At 42.9% G+C, this 19,547-nt stretch overlaps 2 protein-coding genes across 2 annotated transcripts in view; one reads left to right on the top strand and one right to left on the bottom strand.

The window, feature by feature from the left end:
• The window catches only part of LOC143431344 (cytochrome b5), a 56,343-nt gene that overhangs the window by 7,457 nt on the left and 29,339 nt on the right, over positions 1-19,547 (top strand). Inside the window, exon 3 of the mRNA XM_076908011.1 lies at positions 16,974-17,040. Within this exon, the coding sequence (XP_076764126.1) occupies positions 16,974-17,040 (67 nt within the window). The remainder of the gene's footprint in view (positions 1-16,973; positions 17,041-19,547) is intronic.
• Positions 1-19,547, bottom strand: part of LOC143431330 (uncharacterized) — a 57,662-nt gene that overhangs the window by 25,260 nt on the left and 12,855 nt on the right. The window lies entirely within an intron of this gene.

Here is a 19,547-nt window from a genome sequence, read left to right as displayed (position 1 = left end):
ACCGTAAACCACCATTTCCTCGCCTCTCGTCGAGCGAGATCGACCAACCGCGGCTATCTCCGTCGCGATTTACGTTTCAACCCCTCTCTGGCGTCCTCAGACGCGAACGCGGAACAGTCGAGCGACGGAACTGCTGGAAATCACGTTCCTCGAACGTTCCAGCTACACACGGACGGATGTGACGTGTCCTGCTGGCCACGGTTCGCGATAAGTCGGCATTGTTTTCGCCAGGACGTGACCGTGTTTCAAAATGCGCTCGCGTGAATCACGCGCGACCCACCGCGTTACGCGTACACGCGCCAGGGATGGAATTATCCTGGGCGTGCGAGCGTGTGGGTGAGCCACGCTTCGCTTGGAAATGTAAATTCCACGACGATGAGATACAGCAGACCGTCTGCAGACCGTCGATGTAACACCGGATGGACGATGATCGTAAAAACCTGTCATTAACGACCACGCGGTGTTTCGTGGAACAATTTTCGTTCTTTGTTGAACTTTCGTCTCCGCTCGTATCCCTCGATTTTTCCTCTCCACCCTTTTAGAGAACTCGTACGCTGCGTCGAGATGAAAGCTCGCTGCGCAGAGAAGCTTCTTTGCTGGTCAGAAATATCTCTCGTACCACCATTTTTATATGATACGCACTGCTACGCATTGGTAGGAGGAAGCAAGAGATTCGTAATTAGAGACGATTCGAAGAATTCCTCTTCTTCTAAGAAACGGATCCTTTATTCGACAGTAAAAATTCCAACGCCAGTTTAAGCTCAGTAGACGAACGATAGGTGAACGCAGCGACGAACCAGCTTTTTAGAACCGCCCTGTGCATCATTGCGGGGAGGCGAAGTTGGTTTTCTGCGGAGGGTTGGCAAGTATTTCGTTAGGAATGGAAACAAAGCGCGCGAACGTCGAACTGTTCCTCGGATGCGACCAGCAAAGTGGCAGACAGAGACGTGGCTCGAAAGCGTTTCCATTCCTAGCTCGACTCTCCATTATTCGGTCGACAATAATCATCAAAGCCCCCCCTCCTGTCCCGTATACGTCGAGCATTAACAAAGTGCCGCGATTGCAGCTGGAACGATGCATCGTCGTTTGTCGCTACGCGATGCAAGCTGGTTGCTGCCTCTGTCCCTTTATGCCTGTCGCGATCACAAAACAGCCTTCCACGGATTCGATCCCTGCTCTGTATAGTCGATGACAGCTGTGTAGTCCTCGATCGTCCGTATTTCTCGACTCCTTCGCCAATGGGGAGGTCCCTCTTTTTTTAAATACCCCGCTTGGGTTTTAAATTTTAAGGGAACGTTCGAATTTCACATTTCTGACGCATCTTTGGACGTTTCGCAGGACAGTTAATACAGTTTTCTCCAATTTTCTTTATTTGGTAAATAGAAAAATTAAATTTCTCAAAGTGGGTCTGTTGGTTTCCTACATTTCAAATAGATAAAATTTCTCAAATAGGTCTGCGAATTTCCTATATCTGAAAATAGAAAAATACAATTTCTGAAATGCGTCTGTTAGTTTCCTATATTTGATAAATAGAAAGATCAAATTTTTCAAAATGGGTCTATTAATTTCCAATATGTGATAAATAGAAGAATCAAACTTCTCAAAATGGGACTGTGAATTTTCCTATATCTGAAAATAGAAAAATTAAATTTCTCAAATGGGTCTGTGAATTTTCTATATCTGATAAATAGAAGAATCAAATTTCTGGAAATGGATCTGTGAATTTCCTACATCTGATAAATAGAAAAATCAAATTTTCTGTTACTTTCAACCAGAGAGTAGAATATTTCCCTTCCTCTTTATAATCCGATATCTTCGATCGCACGCTTCCAACTCTTTAAATAATTTCCAGCCGCACCCCATTGATTTTACAGAGGATTCCTCTCTGCCTCGTGCGCAACGGCCATTGATTACCAAGTAAACGAGCGAATAAAGTACCACCACGACTCTTAAACCTGATCACTGCGATGGACGTTAACCAAAATTCCACAGTACCTCTACCTCTCAATTTTCTTTTACTCGAACCATTTGCTAGCTCTGAAACACCATCAGTAACCAACTCATTTCAGTAGTAAGATCGCTAATTGGTTCGTCACGTGGCAGTTGCGCCACGTGACGAATCCTCTCGCGCCCCTCGCTCGAGGCCATGCGAGGGGTGTTTGAAAAATTAACGACGGAATTTATCGCGCGATCCATCCGTTTGCTAAGGTCGTTACGAGGAGAGCAAGCTCGTCGAGTCCACTGATCGATCGCGGAGCGGCAGCCAGCCTCGTTTCAGAAAACTACCCCCGTAGGAGGGGGTTGGGAAAATGGAGTCTGCGGACGGCATTATTGCGGTCGACGGAAGGAAACGGAAGGCTTGCACACCTTCGTGGAATATTATTTCGCGAGCGTTCTGAGCAAACGGGTCAGCTGGTGCTCCTCGACACGTTTGGGTGCTGATGGGTGCCGATATTGCACCCCTGGAAATTCGCATCTCAACTGCGACGCTTTTTCTTTCTTTCTTCCATCTTACATATTTTTCTACGAATTGTTCTCATTCATAGCTGTGAATTTTTGTTACTTTAAGGCTAAAATATGAATTTAAGGTCCAATTGGGGTTGATCAATTGCACAATTCTGTGTAATTATCGCATTACATAAGATAGCAATTCTTTTTACTCTATGACTATCTATCAAAATATTCTATCAGATTGTGCGAACCTTGAAGGGTGAGAGGTGGTGGCACAAGTTCCGTAGAAAATATTTGCTCAGCTAACAAATAGCGCGAGGGATAATTGCGCGGGAAGAACACAATGGACGGTTCTCCAGCTTAATAGAAAGTAGTAAAACTGTCTTGCAGCAAGTGCACAGGAGTGCATCTACAGGCAAGATTGATTATAATTATTTGTTCAGTCGCTGGTTTATTTTCACGATAGGAGAGGCTGTTTCGCCTGCGAGTACAAAGTGTAACTTAAAGCTGCGTCTAAAGAGACGACCATCCCGCGAGGATCAATCTCGAGCGTTGCACAATTCCTGTCCAGATGTCTTCTTGGACTTGCAGAAAGTGCCTAAGCTGGTTCGCTCGCGAGCTTTCAGAGCCTCTTAACCAACCGTAATCGCGTTTCGTTCGCGAACATCCTCGCCAAGGGTAATTTCATCCCCAACTGGGTGTTCCAGCTGCAACTGGGAACCCAACGAACCGTGGCTGTCTCGAAGAACGCGACGGCTATTGCGCGGTTCGCAGTTCCACGGGACACAGTCGATCGTATTCAGCGACGCTTTCAACGCGAAATTTTCGCTGGACGAGGAATTAACCCCTTTCGAGGTCGACCAGCGCTTGGACGCGATCTTTGCGACGAGAATTCTTTCAGACAAACATCGTTCAGCCTGAAAACCCACTCATCGTGAGACCGTTCGTGGACGAGCGTGGAAAAGAAAGCAGTTAGCTATCGATTCATCCCGCAACGACGACCCAGATTAATTGTCGAGCTTCTAATTTCGCCACGCTTTGTCTAGCAGCCGTCTGTTTCCTTTGGCGATGGTAAGAACGAGCAGACTTTTGCTGGTTATTGAATCTCGCGGAACTGGAGCAGCGTTGAATTTCGTGCTTCCTTTAATCCTTGATCCATCGAATTTTCTCTAGCTCCACCAACTCTAACGCGTAACAAACTCAAAAAACACTAGAAAACTTCAAATTTCTTTTTTAATCAAAGACATAAATTCATGTATGTCGCGAGAGTTCTGAGAAATGGTTTCTACGCACTCGAAAGCGAGGCAAAGACATAAAAGGACGCCTCGATTGTTAAACGCGATTGTATTTTTAGAACAGCGGAAATCATCACTGCAGAGGGCTTCATTTAGAGTGATAATTCTCGGAAAAATTGCATAGAGTGATCATAGAAATTATAAATAGAATCGTACGCGTCAGCAGTGAAGTTCCGTGGGACCAGGGGTGTCCTACGCGCGAAATTTCATCCAATGCGAGAGCTTCGTAGTCTCTCCAACTCAGATCAGAATTATACACAGCGTTTCGCGTGTATTTTCGTTAGAAGAACCAAGAAAGATCGAAAGCTCACCCCATATTTCACGCGCACCCCCAAAACGGAAGGCAAACTTCGCTCGAGCGATTGAAATTGGCGCCAGTAAGAACGAATCGCTGTTTACACGCGTAATCGTCAGCCATGTTTCTCTCTATCGGTTGATTGTCCCTAAAAAACGTTTACAGATCGCGTGGTCGTTCATCTGTTTATCGAGCGGCGCAGCAAGTTCGTGCCTGGTCTCTATTTTCCGCTTCCTCGTGCGAGACCAACCTGTTCCGCGTAGGTTACGAGGGTGAAGACCCTTTCTGGCTTATATCCGTCGCGCGTGGAACGATCGCGAGTCGTCGAGCCGCTCGAGAACGAGCAGCTGGCATCTCACGCGCGAAAATAATCATCGCGATCAATTTTCAACGCTAGGAATTAATCGCCAGAGCCTGCCTTTTTTCCAGTCATCGCGTGGTCGATTTGGAGGAAAGTTGAGGCCTGCCAAAAATCGATCACAGTTGCTTAACTGCGCGCTCGACGTGTGTCGAACAACCGCGTTCCGTTGAGATCGATAACGAAAGCAGAGCAGTCTGCTTCACGTTTTTTTCTCTCTCTCTTTTTTTATTTTTGACAGTCGATTTTTCTTGTAAATATACCAGTGTGTCTGTGTTTGTATGTTGTCAGTTAATCATTCTTCGTTCATTTCGAAAGTAATTCTATTATCTTAAGTTTAACCAATGCAGAGCACAAGGTTTCTATTGTGAATTAGTTGAAAATGTGTTAAATACGATTTTTAAGAACAGTATTATATAAAAAGTTCTATGAAACATCATTGAATGATGATGCATTAGATTTACTATTGCATTAAGAGACTCGACTCACTTCCAAAGCAATCGTCAACGAACGATGATGCATTAGATTTACTATTGCTTTAAAAGACTCGACTCACTTCCAAAGCAATCGTCAACGAACGATGATGCATTAGATTTTCTACTGCATTGAGAAACTCGACTCACATCCAAAGCAATCGTCAACGAACGATGATGCATTAGATTTACTATTGCTTTAAAAGACTCGACTCGCTTCCAAAGCAATCGTCAACGAACGACGATGCATTAGATTTTCTACTGCATTAAGAGTCTCGACTCACATCCAAAGCAACATCTCGCATTCTCATCGCGATTGCACTCGTTAAAACGACAAAAGTCGATGGTTATCGTTCGAAACGACAGAAATTCGTGGTAACTCAACGAGATTCGAAGCTCGCGGGCAAGTCTGCGTTTCATACGTCGCTAGTTAATCATCCTTCGTTCATTTCGAAAGTAATTCAATCATCCTAAGTCTAATCAATGCAGAGCACAAAATCCCTACTGTAAATTAGTTAAACGGATGTTAAATACAATTTTTAAGAACAGTATTCCATAAAAAGTTCTATGAAACATCATTGAATGATGATGCATTAGATTTACAGTCGCATTGAGAGTCTCGACTCACTTCCAAAGCAACATCTCGCATTCTCATCGCGATTCCACTCGTTAAAACGACAGAAGTCGATGGTTATCGTTTTCAAAACGACAGAAGTCGATGGTTATCGTTTTCAAAACGACAGAAGTCGACGGTTATCGTTCGAAACGACAGAAATTGGTGGCAGCTGAACGAGATTCGTAGCTCGCGGGCAAACAGAGGCGGTCGTACGGTCCTGTCTCGCTGCATGGCACTGGCTGGCCCGCCTGAAATAGCGCGGCCACCGTCTAAGGTGATGGTTGCTTGCACATGCAACGATAACCGCCGCTGTGCTGGTGAGAATTGGCCGTGCGAGTGTATTTCGGTCCGCAGCCTCCACCGGATCGTCAGTAACCACCCCACGGGCCTGTCGTTCCGTTTTATTCCCCGCGCGCGATACCTGAAAACGCGCGATGGCGCCCGCGCACCTACCGCCCTCTTCGACAGAGGATTTCGCGCGTCCTCTCAGTCGTATCCACCAACGCTTCTATCAAATCTACTCGATAATGTCTGCTGTTTCGAGACTGCAATTATTGCGTTCACACGCTGCGCGAATCGATAGAAATTAATCATCAAAAAGGGTGATCGCACTGACTCGCAGTTTCGAACTTTGCTACTTTGTTCTTATTAATCAAACAGGGTGATCGTACAGTTTCTCAGTTTCGAAATTTGCTACTTTCTTCGTATTAATCATCGAACAGAGTGATCGCACAGTCTCACAGCTTCGAACTTTGCTACTTTGTTCGCATAGGAGATAATCTATAGACTTATTTTGTGATTCTTCCACCAAAGCTTCTATCAAATCTACTCAAAAATGTCTTCTGTTTCGAGCCTGCAATTATTGCGTTCACACACTGCACGAATCGATAGAAATTAATCATCGAGCAGGGTGATTGCACAGTCTTGCAGTTTCGAACTTTGCTACTTTGTTCGTCTAGGAGATAATCTATAGACTTATTTTGTGATTCTTCCACCAAAGCTTCTATCAAATCTACTCAAAAATGTCTCCTGTTTCGAGCCTGCAATTATTGCGTTCACACACTGCACGAATCGATAGAAATTAATCATCAAACAGGGTGACTGCACAGTCTCACAGTTTCGAACTTTGCTACTTTGTTCTTATTAATCAAACAGGGTGATCGTACAGTTTCTCAGTTTCGAAATTTGCTACTTTATTCGTATAGGAGATAATCTATAGACTTATTTTGTGATTCTTTCACTAGACATACTATAAAGTGTTTCCTGTTTCAAGCCTGCAATTATTGCGTTCACACGCTACGCGAATTGATAGAAATTAATCATCAAAAAGGGTGAACGCACAGTCTCATCTCCCGTTTCGAGCCTGCAATTATTGCGTTCACACACTGCAAAAATCGATAGAAATTAATCATCAAACAGGGTGACTGCACAGTCTCACAGTTCCGAAGATACTATTCACAGTTGCTACTTTGTTCTTATTAATCAAACAGGGTGATCGTACAGTTTCTCAGTTTCAAAATTTGCTACTTTATTCGTCTAGGAGATAATCTATAGACTTAATTTGTGATTCTTCCAAAATCCCTCTAAAAGAAGCTATGCTCCTTTCAGACTTCACGAGACAGTGTCGAGAATCGCAGGGGTGCTTGGTAAATGGTACCACCACTCGAAACGATAATAATAAGTCTGTACGCGCGAGAGAACGGAATAAACCCTTTGAGACGAGACGTAACGACGTCTCTCTCTCTCTCTTTTGGTTCTCGTGGACCGCATTGCAGCTGAGCACCTCGCCATTTCGTGTCGTCGTTATTAAACGCGATTAAATCGCGTATGAAATATATACGAGAAATTAATTCCTGTGTCCGTTTGTTTCGTGAACGTGGCTGCTCTTCGTGTATCGTCTGACGATAAATCGTGGTAAATCTTGCATTTCGTCTTGGTCGAAATTTCGTTTGACGGTTCCTTCAACTGAGCAGCCAAACAGTAGCGAAATTAGATCATCCGAATCGCAGTTATTCTCATCGTTATCGTTACCTGGTATCGAGGAAGGTTGGTCTATCTGAAAGTTATTAATTAAACGCGATGGCAGACGGCGCAGTCTTCGACGCGAGGGTGGCGGAGGCGTGCACTGGCGTACGTAGAGAGCGAAAAAAGGGAAGAAAAGTGGATTGTTCTCGTTGGAGAAAAAAGAGAGCCGTTTAAAATAGTAACAGGCGTGTTCTTTCATCCCCTGCAGGAGAATTTATCCGCGCACGACCACGCGCTGACGCAAAACCGCTCGACGGAACGGAAGTGACGGCGATACGCAAAGCAAGGCGACGTTGGTTTTATCCAATCGAGGGCGTGCAGTCGTTTAAGGGTCGCGGATGGAACGCAAGGGTGCGAGCGTTCGTTAACCACGCGTGAATCGCGATGGTTCACGTAAACGAGCTCCCGCGACGATGATTTAATTGCAACGCGAGCTGGTCGTGTCCCTTGGGACTTGCAACCGCTCGTCTCCTCGTCGATGGACCTCGAGGGCCATTTTCGAGAGCCAACCGCGGATGGAAGAAGGGTTGCATCCTGTTTTCACGCAGAATCGCTCCCTTGATGGCGAAATAACAGCAGTTTGTAGAAAGCTAATTTTTCTGAGGGAAGAACAAACATTTTCAACTCCCTTTGCGCAATCTTTTTTTATCTAATTGTGTTTCTGGATCGTTTGAGAATGATTTGTGTACCACGTTCTCTTTCTTCTGTGTATACTATATTAATTATGAGAAAGAATGCGATTTTGCGATTTTATTGAAGTAATCTCTCTGAGCCAAAGCTTGAAACACTTTCTTTGAAGCCAAAATTTGTTGCATGGAGGATTATTTTATCTAATTGTGTCTCTAGATCGTTTGAAAATGATTTGTGTACCACGTTCTCTTTCTTCTGTATATACTATATTAATTATGAGAAAGAATGCGATTTTATTGAAGTAATCTCTCTGAGCCAAAGCTTGAAACACTTTCTTTGAAGCCAAAATTTGTTGCATGGAGGATTATTTTATCTAATTGTGTCTCTAGATCGTTTGAAAATGATTTGTGTGCCACGTTCTCTTTCTTCTGTGTAGACAATATTAATTATGAGAAAGGATGCGATTTTGCGATTTTATCAAAGTATTCTCTCTGAGCCAAAGCTTGAAACACTTTCTTCGAAGCCAAAATTCGTTGCGTGTGGGCAACTAACGAACTCACTTGGTTCGCAACAAGTGTTAAGAACGATCGACCATTTGTCGTTCCAACATTAACGCTCCCACGTGTAGAATCGAACGAATCAACCCTCTTCATCCCTTTTTCGACCATTCGAAATTACCTCAATCGAGTCTAGATTAGTCTTCGTGTACCAAAGCTTGGAACACTTTCTTTGAAGCCAAAATTCGTTGCGTGTGAACGATTAACGAACTCACTTGGTTCGCAACAAGTGTTAAGAACGATCGACCATTTGTCTCTCCAGCGTTAACGTTTCTACGTGTAGAATCGAACGAATCAACCCTCTTCATCCCCTTTTCGACCATTCGAAATTACCTCAATCGAGTCTAGATTTGTTTTCGCGTGCAGTTTCGAAGCACAGCGCTGAAGAAATCTTCGAAAGAACGATCGACCATTTATCGCTCCAGCATTAACGTTTTCACGTGTAGAATCGAACGAATCAACCCTCTTCATCCCCTTTTCGACCATTCGAAATTACCTCAATCGAGTCTAGATTTGTTTTCGCGTGCAGTTTCGAAGCACAGCTTCGAAGGAATCCTCGAAAGAACGCTGGACCTGCCTCAAACCTTCGAACGCGTTTCTGGTTCGTTCGAGTCGCGACAGTAGGTCAGATGCTCGCGACAGTCTCGACTCGTCGACGAGGAGGGTCGAAGCTCCGTCAGCGACGACCCTTCTTTCTAGAAATTTTCTTTGAAACCCACGGAAGGGTAAAAGGGAGCGATCCATCGCCTCGCGTTTACGTGTATACACTTGTCACGCACACCAGTTTACGTGAAGGCGAACGAGCGCGCGGCAGCATTGGTATTTATAAATAAATGCGTCGGCCACGTGCCACGGGAGAAATGGAATGGCGTTTGGAGAGTGCCTTAACTCGATCGACGAGCTTGAAACGGTTGGCAGAAGCGGGGAGATCAAGGTAGACGAGAAAAGAACGCTTGTTGTTCGATTTTATTTGAGATCTATCGAATTTCCATGGATTACTGCGCGAAAGGGGTGGTTTCAGTGGATTCACCCCAAAATCTTGACAGTCACAATTCAGAAAAAGGACATTTCTCTTGACGATTACTTCGCTTGTTGTTCAATTCTCTTTAAAATCGATCGAATTTCGATGAATTCTCGCATGAAAGGGGTGGTTTCAGTGAATTCACCCCCAAAATCTTGACAGTCACAATCCAGAAAAAGAACGCCTTCGCTTGTTGTTCAATTCTCTTTAAAATCGATCGAATTTCGATGAATTCTCGTGCAAAAGGGGTAGTTTTAGTGGATTCATCCCCAAAATCTTGACAGTCACAATCCAGAAGAAGAACGCCTTCGCTTGTTGTTCAATTCTCTTTAAAATCGATCGAATTTCGATGAATTCTTACATGAAAGGGGCGGTTTCAATGAATTCACCCCCAACATCTAGACAGTAATAATCGAGCCTCGCAATTCGACGCCTACTTTACCATTTTATGACCTTCTTTAATATTTAAAAAAATAATCCAAACTGTTAACTTGTTATTTGTTACTGATATCAAAATTTTCATAGTCACAATCGAGCCTCGCAATTCGACGCCTACTTTACCATTTCATGACCTTCTTTAATATTTAAAAAAATAACCCAAACTGTTAACTTGTTATACTTGTTACTGATATCAAAATTTTGAGTGTTGCCAAGTTTCAAAAATTGCTCACTTCTCGTTGCTCTGTTCGATAGACGCTCGAGTCTATCCTGAACTCGCCACAAAGAGGGGGGCATATAAAAGGCAATGGAGGATTATATTTGTGTCACTTTTGGCAAATGTCGAACGATGTTTGTTTGGTTGTTAGCTTGGCCGAGGGAATTGTTATTCCAAGCTCGTTTCTGGGCGGAATAGGGAATTTTGTAATAAGAGGTTGCCACGGAAGTCTGGTTCGTTGGCAAGCTCAAGACGAACGTCCAATCTGTACACCACTTATCTACATACCCTCTGGTACTTATACACGCATCACAAACCAGTGACGAGCAACCTTTCTTCTGCCATCGTCGATATTATTAGTCCCACGATATTATTTATACCACAACCGTGTGGCTGTTTTTTAAACCTCGAATTCTCGTCCTCCAAAACTCGCAACATTCTTCTCGCGCCTTTCAACGAACCTTTGAAACCTCCAATTCAATTCTAAATCACTAGCAGACAAAACAAACCAGAAACAGATCGATCGATAAATTAATGATAATCGAAATGTCTTCAGTTGGCCATCGTCTAAGTCTTCTCAGTAGCCATCAGATTGTTCTTTTTCTCCTGGTAACTTTGCAGCCAAGAGGAGCGTGTCGACTGAATACAGGGTGCTCTAATTTTAGCGGTGTCTCCTCTGTTCGTTGACGAAAGTTTGGAATAAAAATGAACGCAGTCGACGCGAGGATCGATCCGCGGGAACCGTCATTAGAACGTGTCGATATTATTATTAGCTCGCGGTTCCGTGCACGTTCCGCTGATCCGCGGAACGTGAATATTTATGTAACCGTGTGACGTGGATTTACGACATTGTTGTACGAGCGCCTTTATCACTGGTGCTGCCAAATGACGCTGGTCGCGATCAGAATAACGTGGCGCAGTGGCGAGCGCGCCGCGGAGGACCCTCTTCCGGCGGAAGACCGCGAGAACCGGACGCGAGCGCGCGTACGCGCTCGAAACTGGGTTCTCGCGAGGCTCCAGCGTTTCTTCCTTAAACGTTCTCCACTTTCTTCGAGCCTGAGAATCAACTCCTCGCGCCAACTGAGCAGGATCGTCGCGTATAAATACTGTTTTAACGAGCACTGACGCTCGAATCGCGCGCGTTGAAATGTTGCAACGTGAAAGCGTGTATTTATATTAATTTCGTTGCGTCAGCCGTGCGATTCGAGGCTGCTGAATTACACGCGTCGAGCCTAACGATCGAGGCTGGCTTCAGTGGAAATCGATGAAATTTGGTAGGATGGTAATTGAGAAGGGTTGAAAATAATGAAGAATAAATTTGAAAGTGTCTCGTGATGGAAATTCTTTCTGTGGATCCTTGATTAAGGATGATAATCAGCTGGAAACAGAGACTGGGTTCGCGATAAATCTTCTGTTCTGTTTCGAGACGTTCGTTGGAACGTTTTCACTGGCTGCTGGTGGCTCGCGACACGTGTTCTCCATGCAGACCTCCGGATCCGCTCAATTAACGCGGCTATGCTAATCAGCGAGCAAACGCTACGGAAAAAGGAAGGAACTTGTCTCTGTTTTCGATCTTGGGTCGTGTCAATTCAATTGAACGAAGCGATGCGTCTATTTACGTGATGCTCAGTAGTCAGACTCTTGAACAGACGTCGTGACAGCATCTCTCGTAAAGCAATGCTTGTAATTAACAATAATAACGAAGTAACATCACCAATTGTTGTAATTGATATCGTCGAAGGAATGAATTAATTATTCTCGTCGAATTAGCCAGCAGAATCGAACGAAATCTGTTTCTTTCGATCTGCACAGGGCGTATTTTCGACTCGAGGAACGAAACGCGATGGAAGAGGCTCCAGATCGAACGTACCAAAATAATTTCTCGATAGGAGGATCGATCCATCCGCAGCAGGCGCGGCTAATTCGTTACGTAGGTATTCGCATTCATCACGGATAGTCTCGCAACCCTTCGCGTCTTCCTTCGAGCGTCTATTATTTAACCCTCGCGACGTTTCGAGCGGAGAACGCGCTGGTTTTAATATTTACGAGCACCCCTGGAATGCCTGCGAGGCTCGAAACGCGAGCCTCGCGCAATTAATCGCTACCAGTCTCGATTAATCGAACCTCGTAACCCGTCATCCGCTGCGAAACGTCCACTGTCACTCTTTATCTAATATTCATCCTCGTTGGCTCGATAAATTCGCCAACTAAATCGCAATCGATCGAAAAATACCAGAAATGGAAACTGTGCCTTTTAAAAACCACGCTAACCTCGTTTCAAAGCGATCACTGAGTATCGAAAGAGAAAATTAAAGTGCAGATATTTTATTTTATTAATAATTTTCTCTCTACACTAATTTCTTCTTTTCTCTTCTTGTCGTTCACCATAGTTCTCTCCAATAAACCACACTAACCTCGTTTCAGAGGAATCACTGAGTATCGCAAGAGAAAATAAAAGTGGAGACATTTTATTTTACTAGTAATTCTTTCTCTACACTAATTTCTTCTTTTCCCTTCTTGTCGTTCACCATAGTTCTCTCCAATATTCATCCTCATTGGCTTCATAAATTCGCCAACTAAATCGTCATCGATCGAAAAATACCAGAAATGGAAACTGTGGCTTTTAAAAACCACAGTTAACCTCGTTTCAGAGCGATCACTAAGTATTGCAAGAGAAAATTAAAATGAAGACATTTTATTCTACACTAATTTCTTCTTTTCTCTTCGTATCGTCCATCATCGCGTTACATTCTCGCGTCTATCTCGAAATAATAATTAACTAATAATTCTTTCTCTACACTAATTTCTTCTTTTCTCTTCTTGTCGTCCGCCATAGTTCTCTCCAATATTCATCCTCGTTAGCTCGATAAATTGCCATCGATTGAATAATACCAGAAATGGAAACTGTGTCTTTTAAAAACCACAGTTAACCTCGTTCCAGAGGAATCACTGTGTTTTGCAAGAGGAAATTAAAACGAAGACATTTTATTCTACACTAATTTCTTTCTTTCTCTTCGTATCATCCATCATCGCGTTGCATTCTCGCGTCTATCTCGAAATAATAATTAACTAATAATTCTCTAATTTCTTTATTTTTCTTCTCGTCGTCCACCACAGTTCTCGCGTCTATCTCGAAATAATAATTAACTAATAATTCTCTGATTTCTTTTTTTCTCTTCTCGTCGTCCGCCACAGTTCTCGCGTCTATCTCGAAATAATAATTAACTAATAATTCTCTGATTTCTTTTTTTCTCTTCTCGTGGTCCACCACAGTTCTCGCGTCTGGAAATAATAATTATTTTTAATTCACACATTTCTCTCTTTTCACAGCTTGTCCCCTTTCGACACCCTTTGGACGACGTAGCCCGCGTCACGTGCGTTTTATTCAAGGCAGCCGTCGCTGGCGACCTTGACCGGCAATCAAAGGGTTCAGACACAGGAGGGTGAATCAACGAGGCCCGCATGGATTGCTTTAAAGGTGGAGCTCGACGGGTGAGCACCAGGTAAGTATATAACCGTGACACTCGCGCAGTGTCGCCCTTTCTGCGCGCTGCGTCGCGTACAAACGCGCTTCCACCCTTCGCGGATCGGTGCACGCGCCTCTGCACGCTTCCACGTGAAAATTGTTCTACCCGTTTCACTTGCCGCGATCACAGCCTTTGCGTTCGTTCGAGGGCCTTGAAACTGGCTGGCTCCAGAGCTGCGTTCGAGCAGTTTTCATTATCTCCTCACGGGTCATCTGCGTTCTCTCAGGAACAGACGCTTCGACTTCTCTCGCGTTAACCAGAACAGCTTTTCGAATTCCTTTCCTTGGAGGAATCTGACTTGAATAATTTCTACGAGTTGATCTGATCATCCAATCGAAATTTTTATTCAAACACATTATTAATCAAGCTATCTCTCAAGCTCTTTCAAGTTATAAAATTCTCTCGTGAAGAAAGGACCAGTAGCAGACAAATGCAAGTAGAAACAGCTGTTTTCATTGCTCGAAGTAATATAAAACCGCGAAACAGACGCTTCGCCTTCTCGCGTTAACCAGAAGATCTTCTAAAATTCCTTTCCTTGAAGAAATTAGACTCGAATGATCTCTACGAGTGAATCTGATCATCCAATCGAAATTTTCATTAAAACACATCATTATTCAAACTCTCTGAAGCTATAAAATTCTCTGTAGATCCAATTGAAATTTTTATTCAAACACATTATCACTTTTCTTGAGATTCTCGTGGAGAAAGGACCAGCAGTGGACAAATGCAAGTAGAAGCAGCTGTTCTCATTGCTCGAAGTAGCATAAAACCGCGAAACAGTAGCTGGTTTCTCTACTCTCGCCTGGTAATTCAGTACTCGTTCGCGAGGCGAAACTTGGCGGAGGTCTCAGTGCGTTGCTCGCGCTGTGCGACAGCTGCATCGCAGGTTTCCACCGATCGCGATTCCTAAAGGAACAATCAATCACTTGGGAAGCGTATCCCGCGCGTGGTCCCGTTCAGAGTTATTCCGTCGTTAATTTCGAAGCACGAGCGTCGAAGCGCGGGAAAATGGCGACCCACCAGCCCAGGTACCATCGCGTCGCATGAATGATTAATTGATCGCTCTCTACGAGGCCTTTGGGTATTTCGAACCACGCGTGCACACGTGGCTTCGTTTGGGGAGCTTTGGCCACTTTTGCTACGCGCTAACGAACTAGCATTTAATTATTATCACTGAGACTGCGAAATGGAAGGATCAACCCTTTCGTTTGACAGATTTTCCAATAAAAAACGTCATTTCACGTACAGATTTTCATAATTTCTCTTCTCTAAAAATACTAAAACATATGTGTATCTTTTAAAAATGAAATTGAAGAGATTCTTCATTTTCTACTTTGAATTTTATCAATAGAGATCATGAATGAGGAGCTTTGGCCACTTTTGCTACGCGTTAACGAACTAGCATTTAATTATTATCACTGAGACTGCGAAATGGAAGGATCAACCCTTTCGTTTGACAGATTTTCCAATAAAAAACGCCATTTCACATACAGATTTTCATAATTTCTCTTCTCTAACAATACTAAAACATATGTGTGCACCTTTTAAAAATTAATTTGAAGAGATTCTTCATTTTCTACTTTGAATTTTATCAATAGAGATCATGAAGGAGGGTTGAAAGAGCACCCTTAAAATATTTTCTAGCGATTCTTTGCTAAAATCACGAGAAATCGTTCTTAGATGTCCCTCGAGTAAACGATTTTTAGTTTGGAGCAGGGGTGTACATCGTCGTTCGCGTTTCTTCCTTGACACGGGGCGCAGTAAAATTAATTTGAAGAGGTTCTTCATTTTCTACTTTGAATTTTATCAATAGAGATCATGAAGGAGGGTTGAAAGAGCACCCTTAAAATATTTTCTAGCGATTCTTTGCTAAAATCACGAGAAATCGTTCTTAGATGTCCCTCGAGTAAACGATTTTTAGCTTGGAGCAGGGGTGTACATCATCGTTCGCGTTTCTTCCTTGACACGGGGCGCTGTGAGGTCAGAAAACACGGGCAGCTGGCCTGTACAGCTCTAAATAAAGCGCTCAAGTGTAGCGGGTGAGATGAAACGCAATAAAACTTATCTGCGCCATTGGCGTGCCTGCCGCACCCTTCGCAGCCACCCTCTTCGTATCCTCTCGCTCCTCCATCTTTTGCAGCCTCGCGATTTCATTCCACGCTCAACCCTCGTTCGTCTTACTTTTTTTCTTCCAACTGTTTCACCCTTTCGTTTCTTCCATCGAGATTGCTCCTTCTCCGCGTTCTTTTCTTCTTTTCTCTGCCTCTGTTTCAGTTTTTATCGATTCTTCGATTGTTTTCTTTTCTTCTTTTGTTTCTTCGTGACTTGTAAAGTCTGAAATGCCAAAAGATCGAACGAGAAATTGATTTTCTTCCAACTGTTTCACCCTTTCGTTTCTTCCATCGAGATTTCTCCTTCTTCGCGTTATTTTCTTCTTTTCTGTGCCTCTGTTTCAGTTTTTATCGATTCTTAGATTGCTCTCTGTTCTTCTTTTGTTTCTTCGTGACTTGTAAAGTCTGAAATGCCAAAAGATCGAACGAGAAATTCATTTTCTTCCAACTGTTTCACCCTTTCGTTTCTTCCATCGAGATTGCTCCTTCTTCGCGTTCTTTTCTTCTTTTCTGTGCCTCTGTTTCAGTTTTTATCGATTCTTCGATTGCTCTCTGTTCTTTTTTTGTTTCTTCGTGACTTCTGAAGTCTGAAACGCCCAAAGATCGAACGAGAAATTGATCTAAACGACGAGGAAGGCTGTGGATGGAACGTTCAGTGCATTACTGAGCCGAATCCGTCGATAATTCGGAGCAGTTATTTTCAGTGGACAAGATAAAGCGTTGGATCACTGTATCCGTTTAATAAACCTTCGTTCAGCTATATGGACGCGGTTTACCGTGATTTATTGTCGTCACTGAATCACTCCTCTAATTCCGTACGCTATCTAGTTGTGATCTTAATGGATCCTTTGAACCGCGTTGCTATTTCCCACCGACATAATAAACCATCCACGGGTGGAATGTTTTTCTTTGCCGCTGGCGACGGGCGACAGCCTGACGTTTTTTCGATACGAGCTGAGAACGCGGCTACTCCTGCCATTACGCTCGCTGGGGTGAACGTAGAAATTTTCAATTTTGCTGGCACAGGTTTTACGAAAAATCGACGATGCTTCGTCTTTACCTTGAACGATTCACTCTTTTTCGAAAAATCTGCGATGCCACGCACTTTGCACGTTTCATGAAACCACCATCTTCTTGAAACTCCACTTTAGTTTCTTGTTAACTTTGTATTCGTGTGACGATATAAAATTGCAGTAATTGCAATTTAAAAAGGTAAATTTTGCTTCTGAGTATGATTCCAGATTAATTCGAATTGAATTTTAATCAATCAGATGATGCTTTGCTTCTTGCAAGTTCCCTGGAAGTTGATAAGTTACGCAAAATCGACGATGCTTGGTTTTTTCCTTGAACGATTCACTCTTTTGCGAAAAATCTGCGATGCCACGCACTTTGTACGTTTCATGAAACCACCATCTTCTTGAAACTCCATTTTAGTTTCTTGTTAACTTTGTATTTGTATGACGAAATAAAATTGCGTTAATTGCAATTTAAAAAGGTAACCTTTTGTTCCTGGCTGCAGATTAATTCGAATTGAATTTTAATTAATCAGATGATGCTTTGCTTTTTGCAAGTTCCCTGGAAGTTGATAAGTTACGCAAAATCGACGATGCTTGGTTTTTTCCTTGAACGATTCACTCTTTTTCGAAAAATCTGCGATGCCACGCGTTTCTTACGTTCTAAGTGTCCATCTTCTTGAAACTCTATTTTACCTTCTTGTTAACTTGTATTCGTACGACGAAATAAAATTGCATTAATCGCAATTTAAAAATGTAACTTTTGCCTCTGACTACGACTGCAGAATAATTCGAATTAAATTTCAATTGATCAGACGATACTCCTCGCTTCTCGCAAGTTCGCCGGAAGTATTCGATCTGCGTTGGCCACGATTTTGATATTCTTTTTTCTAGAGTCTCTTACTCTGCGTGTGCGTACGAGAATCGAGGTCGACTCGGTGGAAAATAGTTGGGGTGTGAGTCAGAACGATTTTATCGTGGCCAATCTAAAAGTTGCTTTACGAGCACCGAGGACGGAGGACCGCGACGCCTCGCGTTCGCCATGGATCGGAGGGACGCGTGCGCGAGAACGCGTTAAATATTAAATGAACACGGCGAAAACGCGGAATAGGGACACGGTTATTTATTTCAACGACGAACACGCGACTTTTTCTTCCTCGCGCTTCCGTGCCCGCGGACCTTCGCCAGAGAACCAGGCGAAAGTCGCCTTGGATACGTTGGCGAAATTTAGATCCGCTAATCGAGGGTCTCCTGCTCGTTTCTCGTTGCTTCTTTCCGTTTTTCAAAATTAGCGTGTATAATAAAATTACAAAAAGAAGAATAAGTTAGGTGTAAATGGTGTCAATTTTATTTGTTAGACTAGATTCGTGAGAGGGTGATTAACCCTTTGCGCTTGAGATGTGACTATCAGTCTTCGTATGTGTAGTAATGTAGTTAGACTATTTTCATATTTTTGCAAGCTTACATTTTTAATTTTTCGTTACCCCTTTGCATTCGAGGGACAATTATCAGACTTCGTACGTGTAATAATTTAGTTATGCCAGCTTTTATATTTTTGCAAGCTTAAGTTTTAAATTTCTGGTCAACCCTTTGCGTTTGAGGGGTGACTATCAGTCTTCGTATGTGTAATGATATAGTTATATTATTTTTATATTTTTTCAAGCCTACATTTTCAATTTTTCGTTAACCCTTTGCGTTCAAGAGAGAATTATCAGTCTTCGTATGTGTAATAATATAGTTAGACTATTTTCATATTCTTGCAAGCTTATACTTTAATTTCTCGTTACGTCTCTTTAAGTTAATTTCGAGCGTAAAAAATTCCTGAAGAAAAGTTATAATGTAAATTAGATTAAAATCAGAAAGATCATTTCTTCTCGAAGAAAAGTTACAATGTAAGTTGAGAAATTCGTAGAGTTGGTTAAAATCAATCAGTTCCCCTGGTTCGTATAATTAGTCGAGACTTATGTACGATTTCGATGGCACGTGACCTTAAAACGTCGACTCGAGGCACGACGCGACGTCCACGCAGAGGAATGCCATCAGGGGTTGGAATTATGGTGGTCGAGATACTACTTGGTAACGGGACACGCACAATCGTCGCACGCAACCGGAGAACACGCGACGTTAATTCAAATTAAACGTTTACTCGCGCTAATCCTTTTTTTTTAAACTCCAACGTTTCTCATCCTCCAATGCAACCTCGAATTCAAATGAATCGAAATCAGACCAAGAAAAACCAACCAAAGCATCCAATAAAATCACACATTCTCGAAACGAAAGATAATTCAACAAAGAATTCTAAGTTTCTTGGTTTATCAATTACAAATCGGATGACACAGACTCAGATGGTCGAAATCAGATCGAACAAAACTAATCAGAGCATCCAATAAAGTCACAAATTCTCGAAACGAAAGATAATTGAACAAAAAATTCTGAGTTTCTCGGTTTATCAATTACAAATCGGATGAAACAGGCTCAGATGGTCGAAATTAGCAGCTGAAATCAGACCAAAAAAAACCA

The sequence above is a fragment of the Xylocopa sonorina genome, chromosome 17 (genome assembly GCF_050948175.1).
Source record: "Xylocopa sonorina isolate GNS202 chromosome 17, iyXylSono1_principal, whole genome shotgun sequence".
Lineage (NCBI taxonomy): Eukaryota > Metazoa > Arthropoda > Insecta > Hymenoptera > Apidae > Xylocopa > Xylocopa sonorina.
This window is presented reverse-complemented; position numbering and strand designations above follow the sequence as displayed.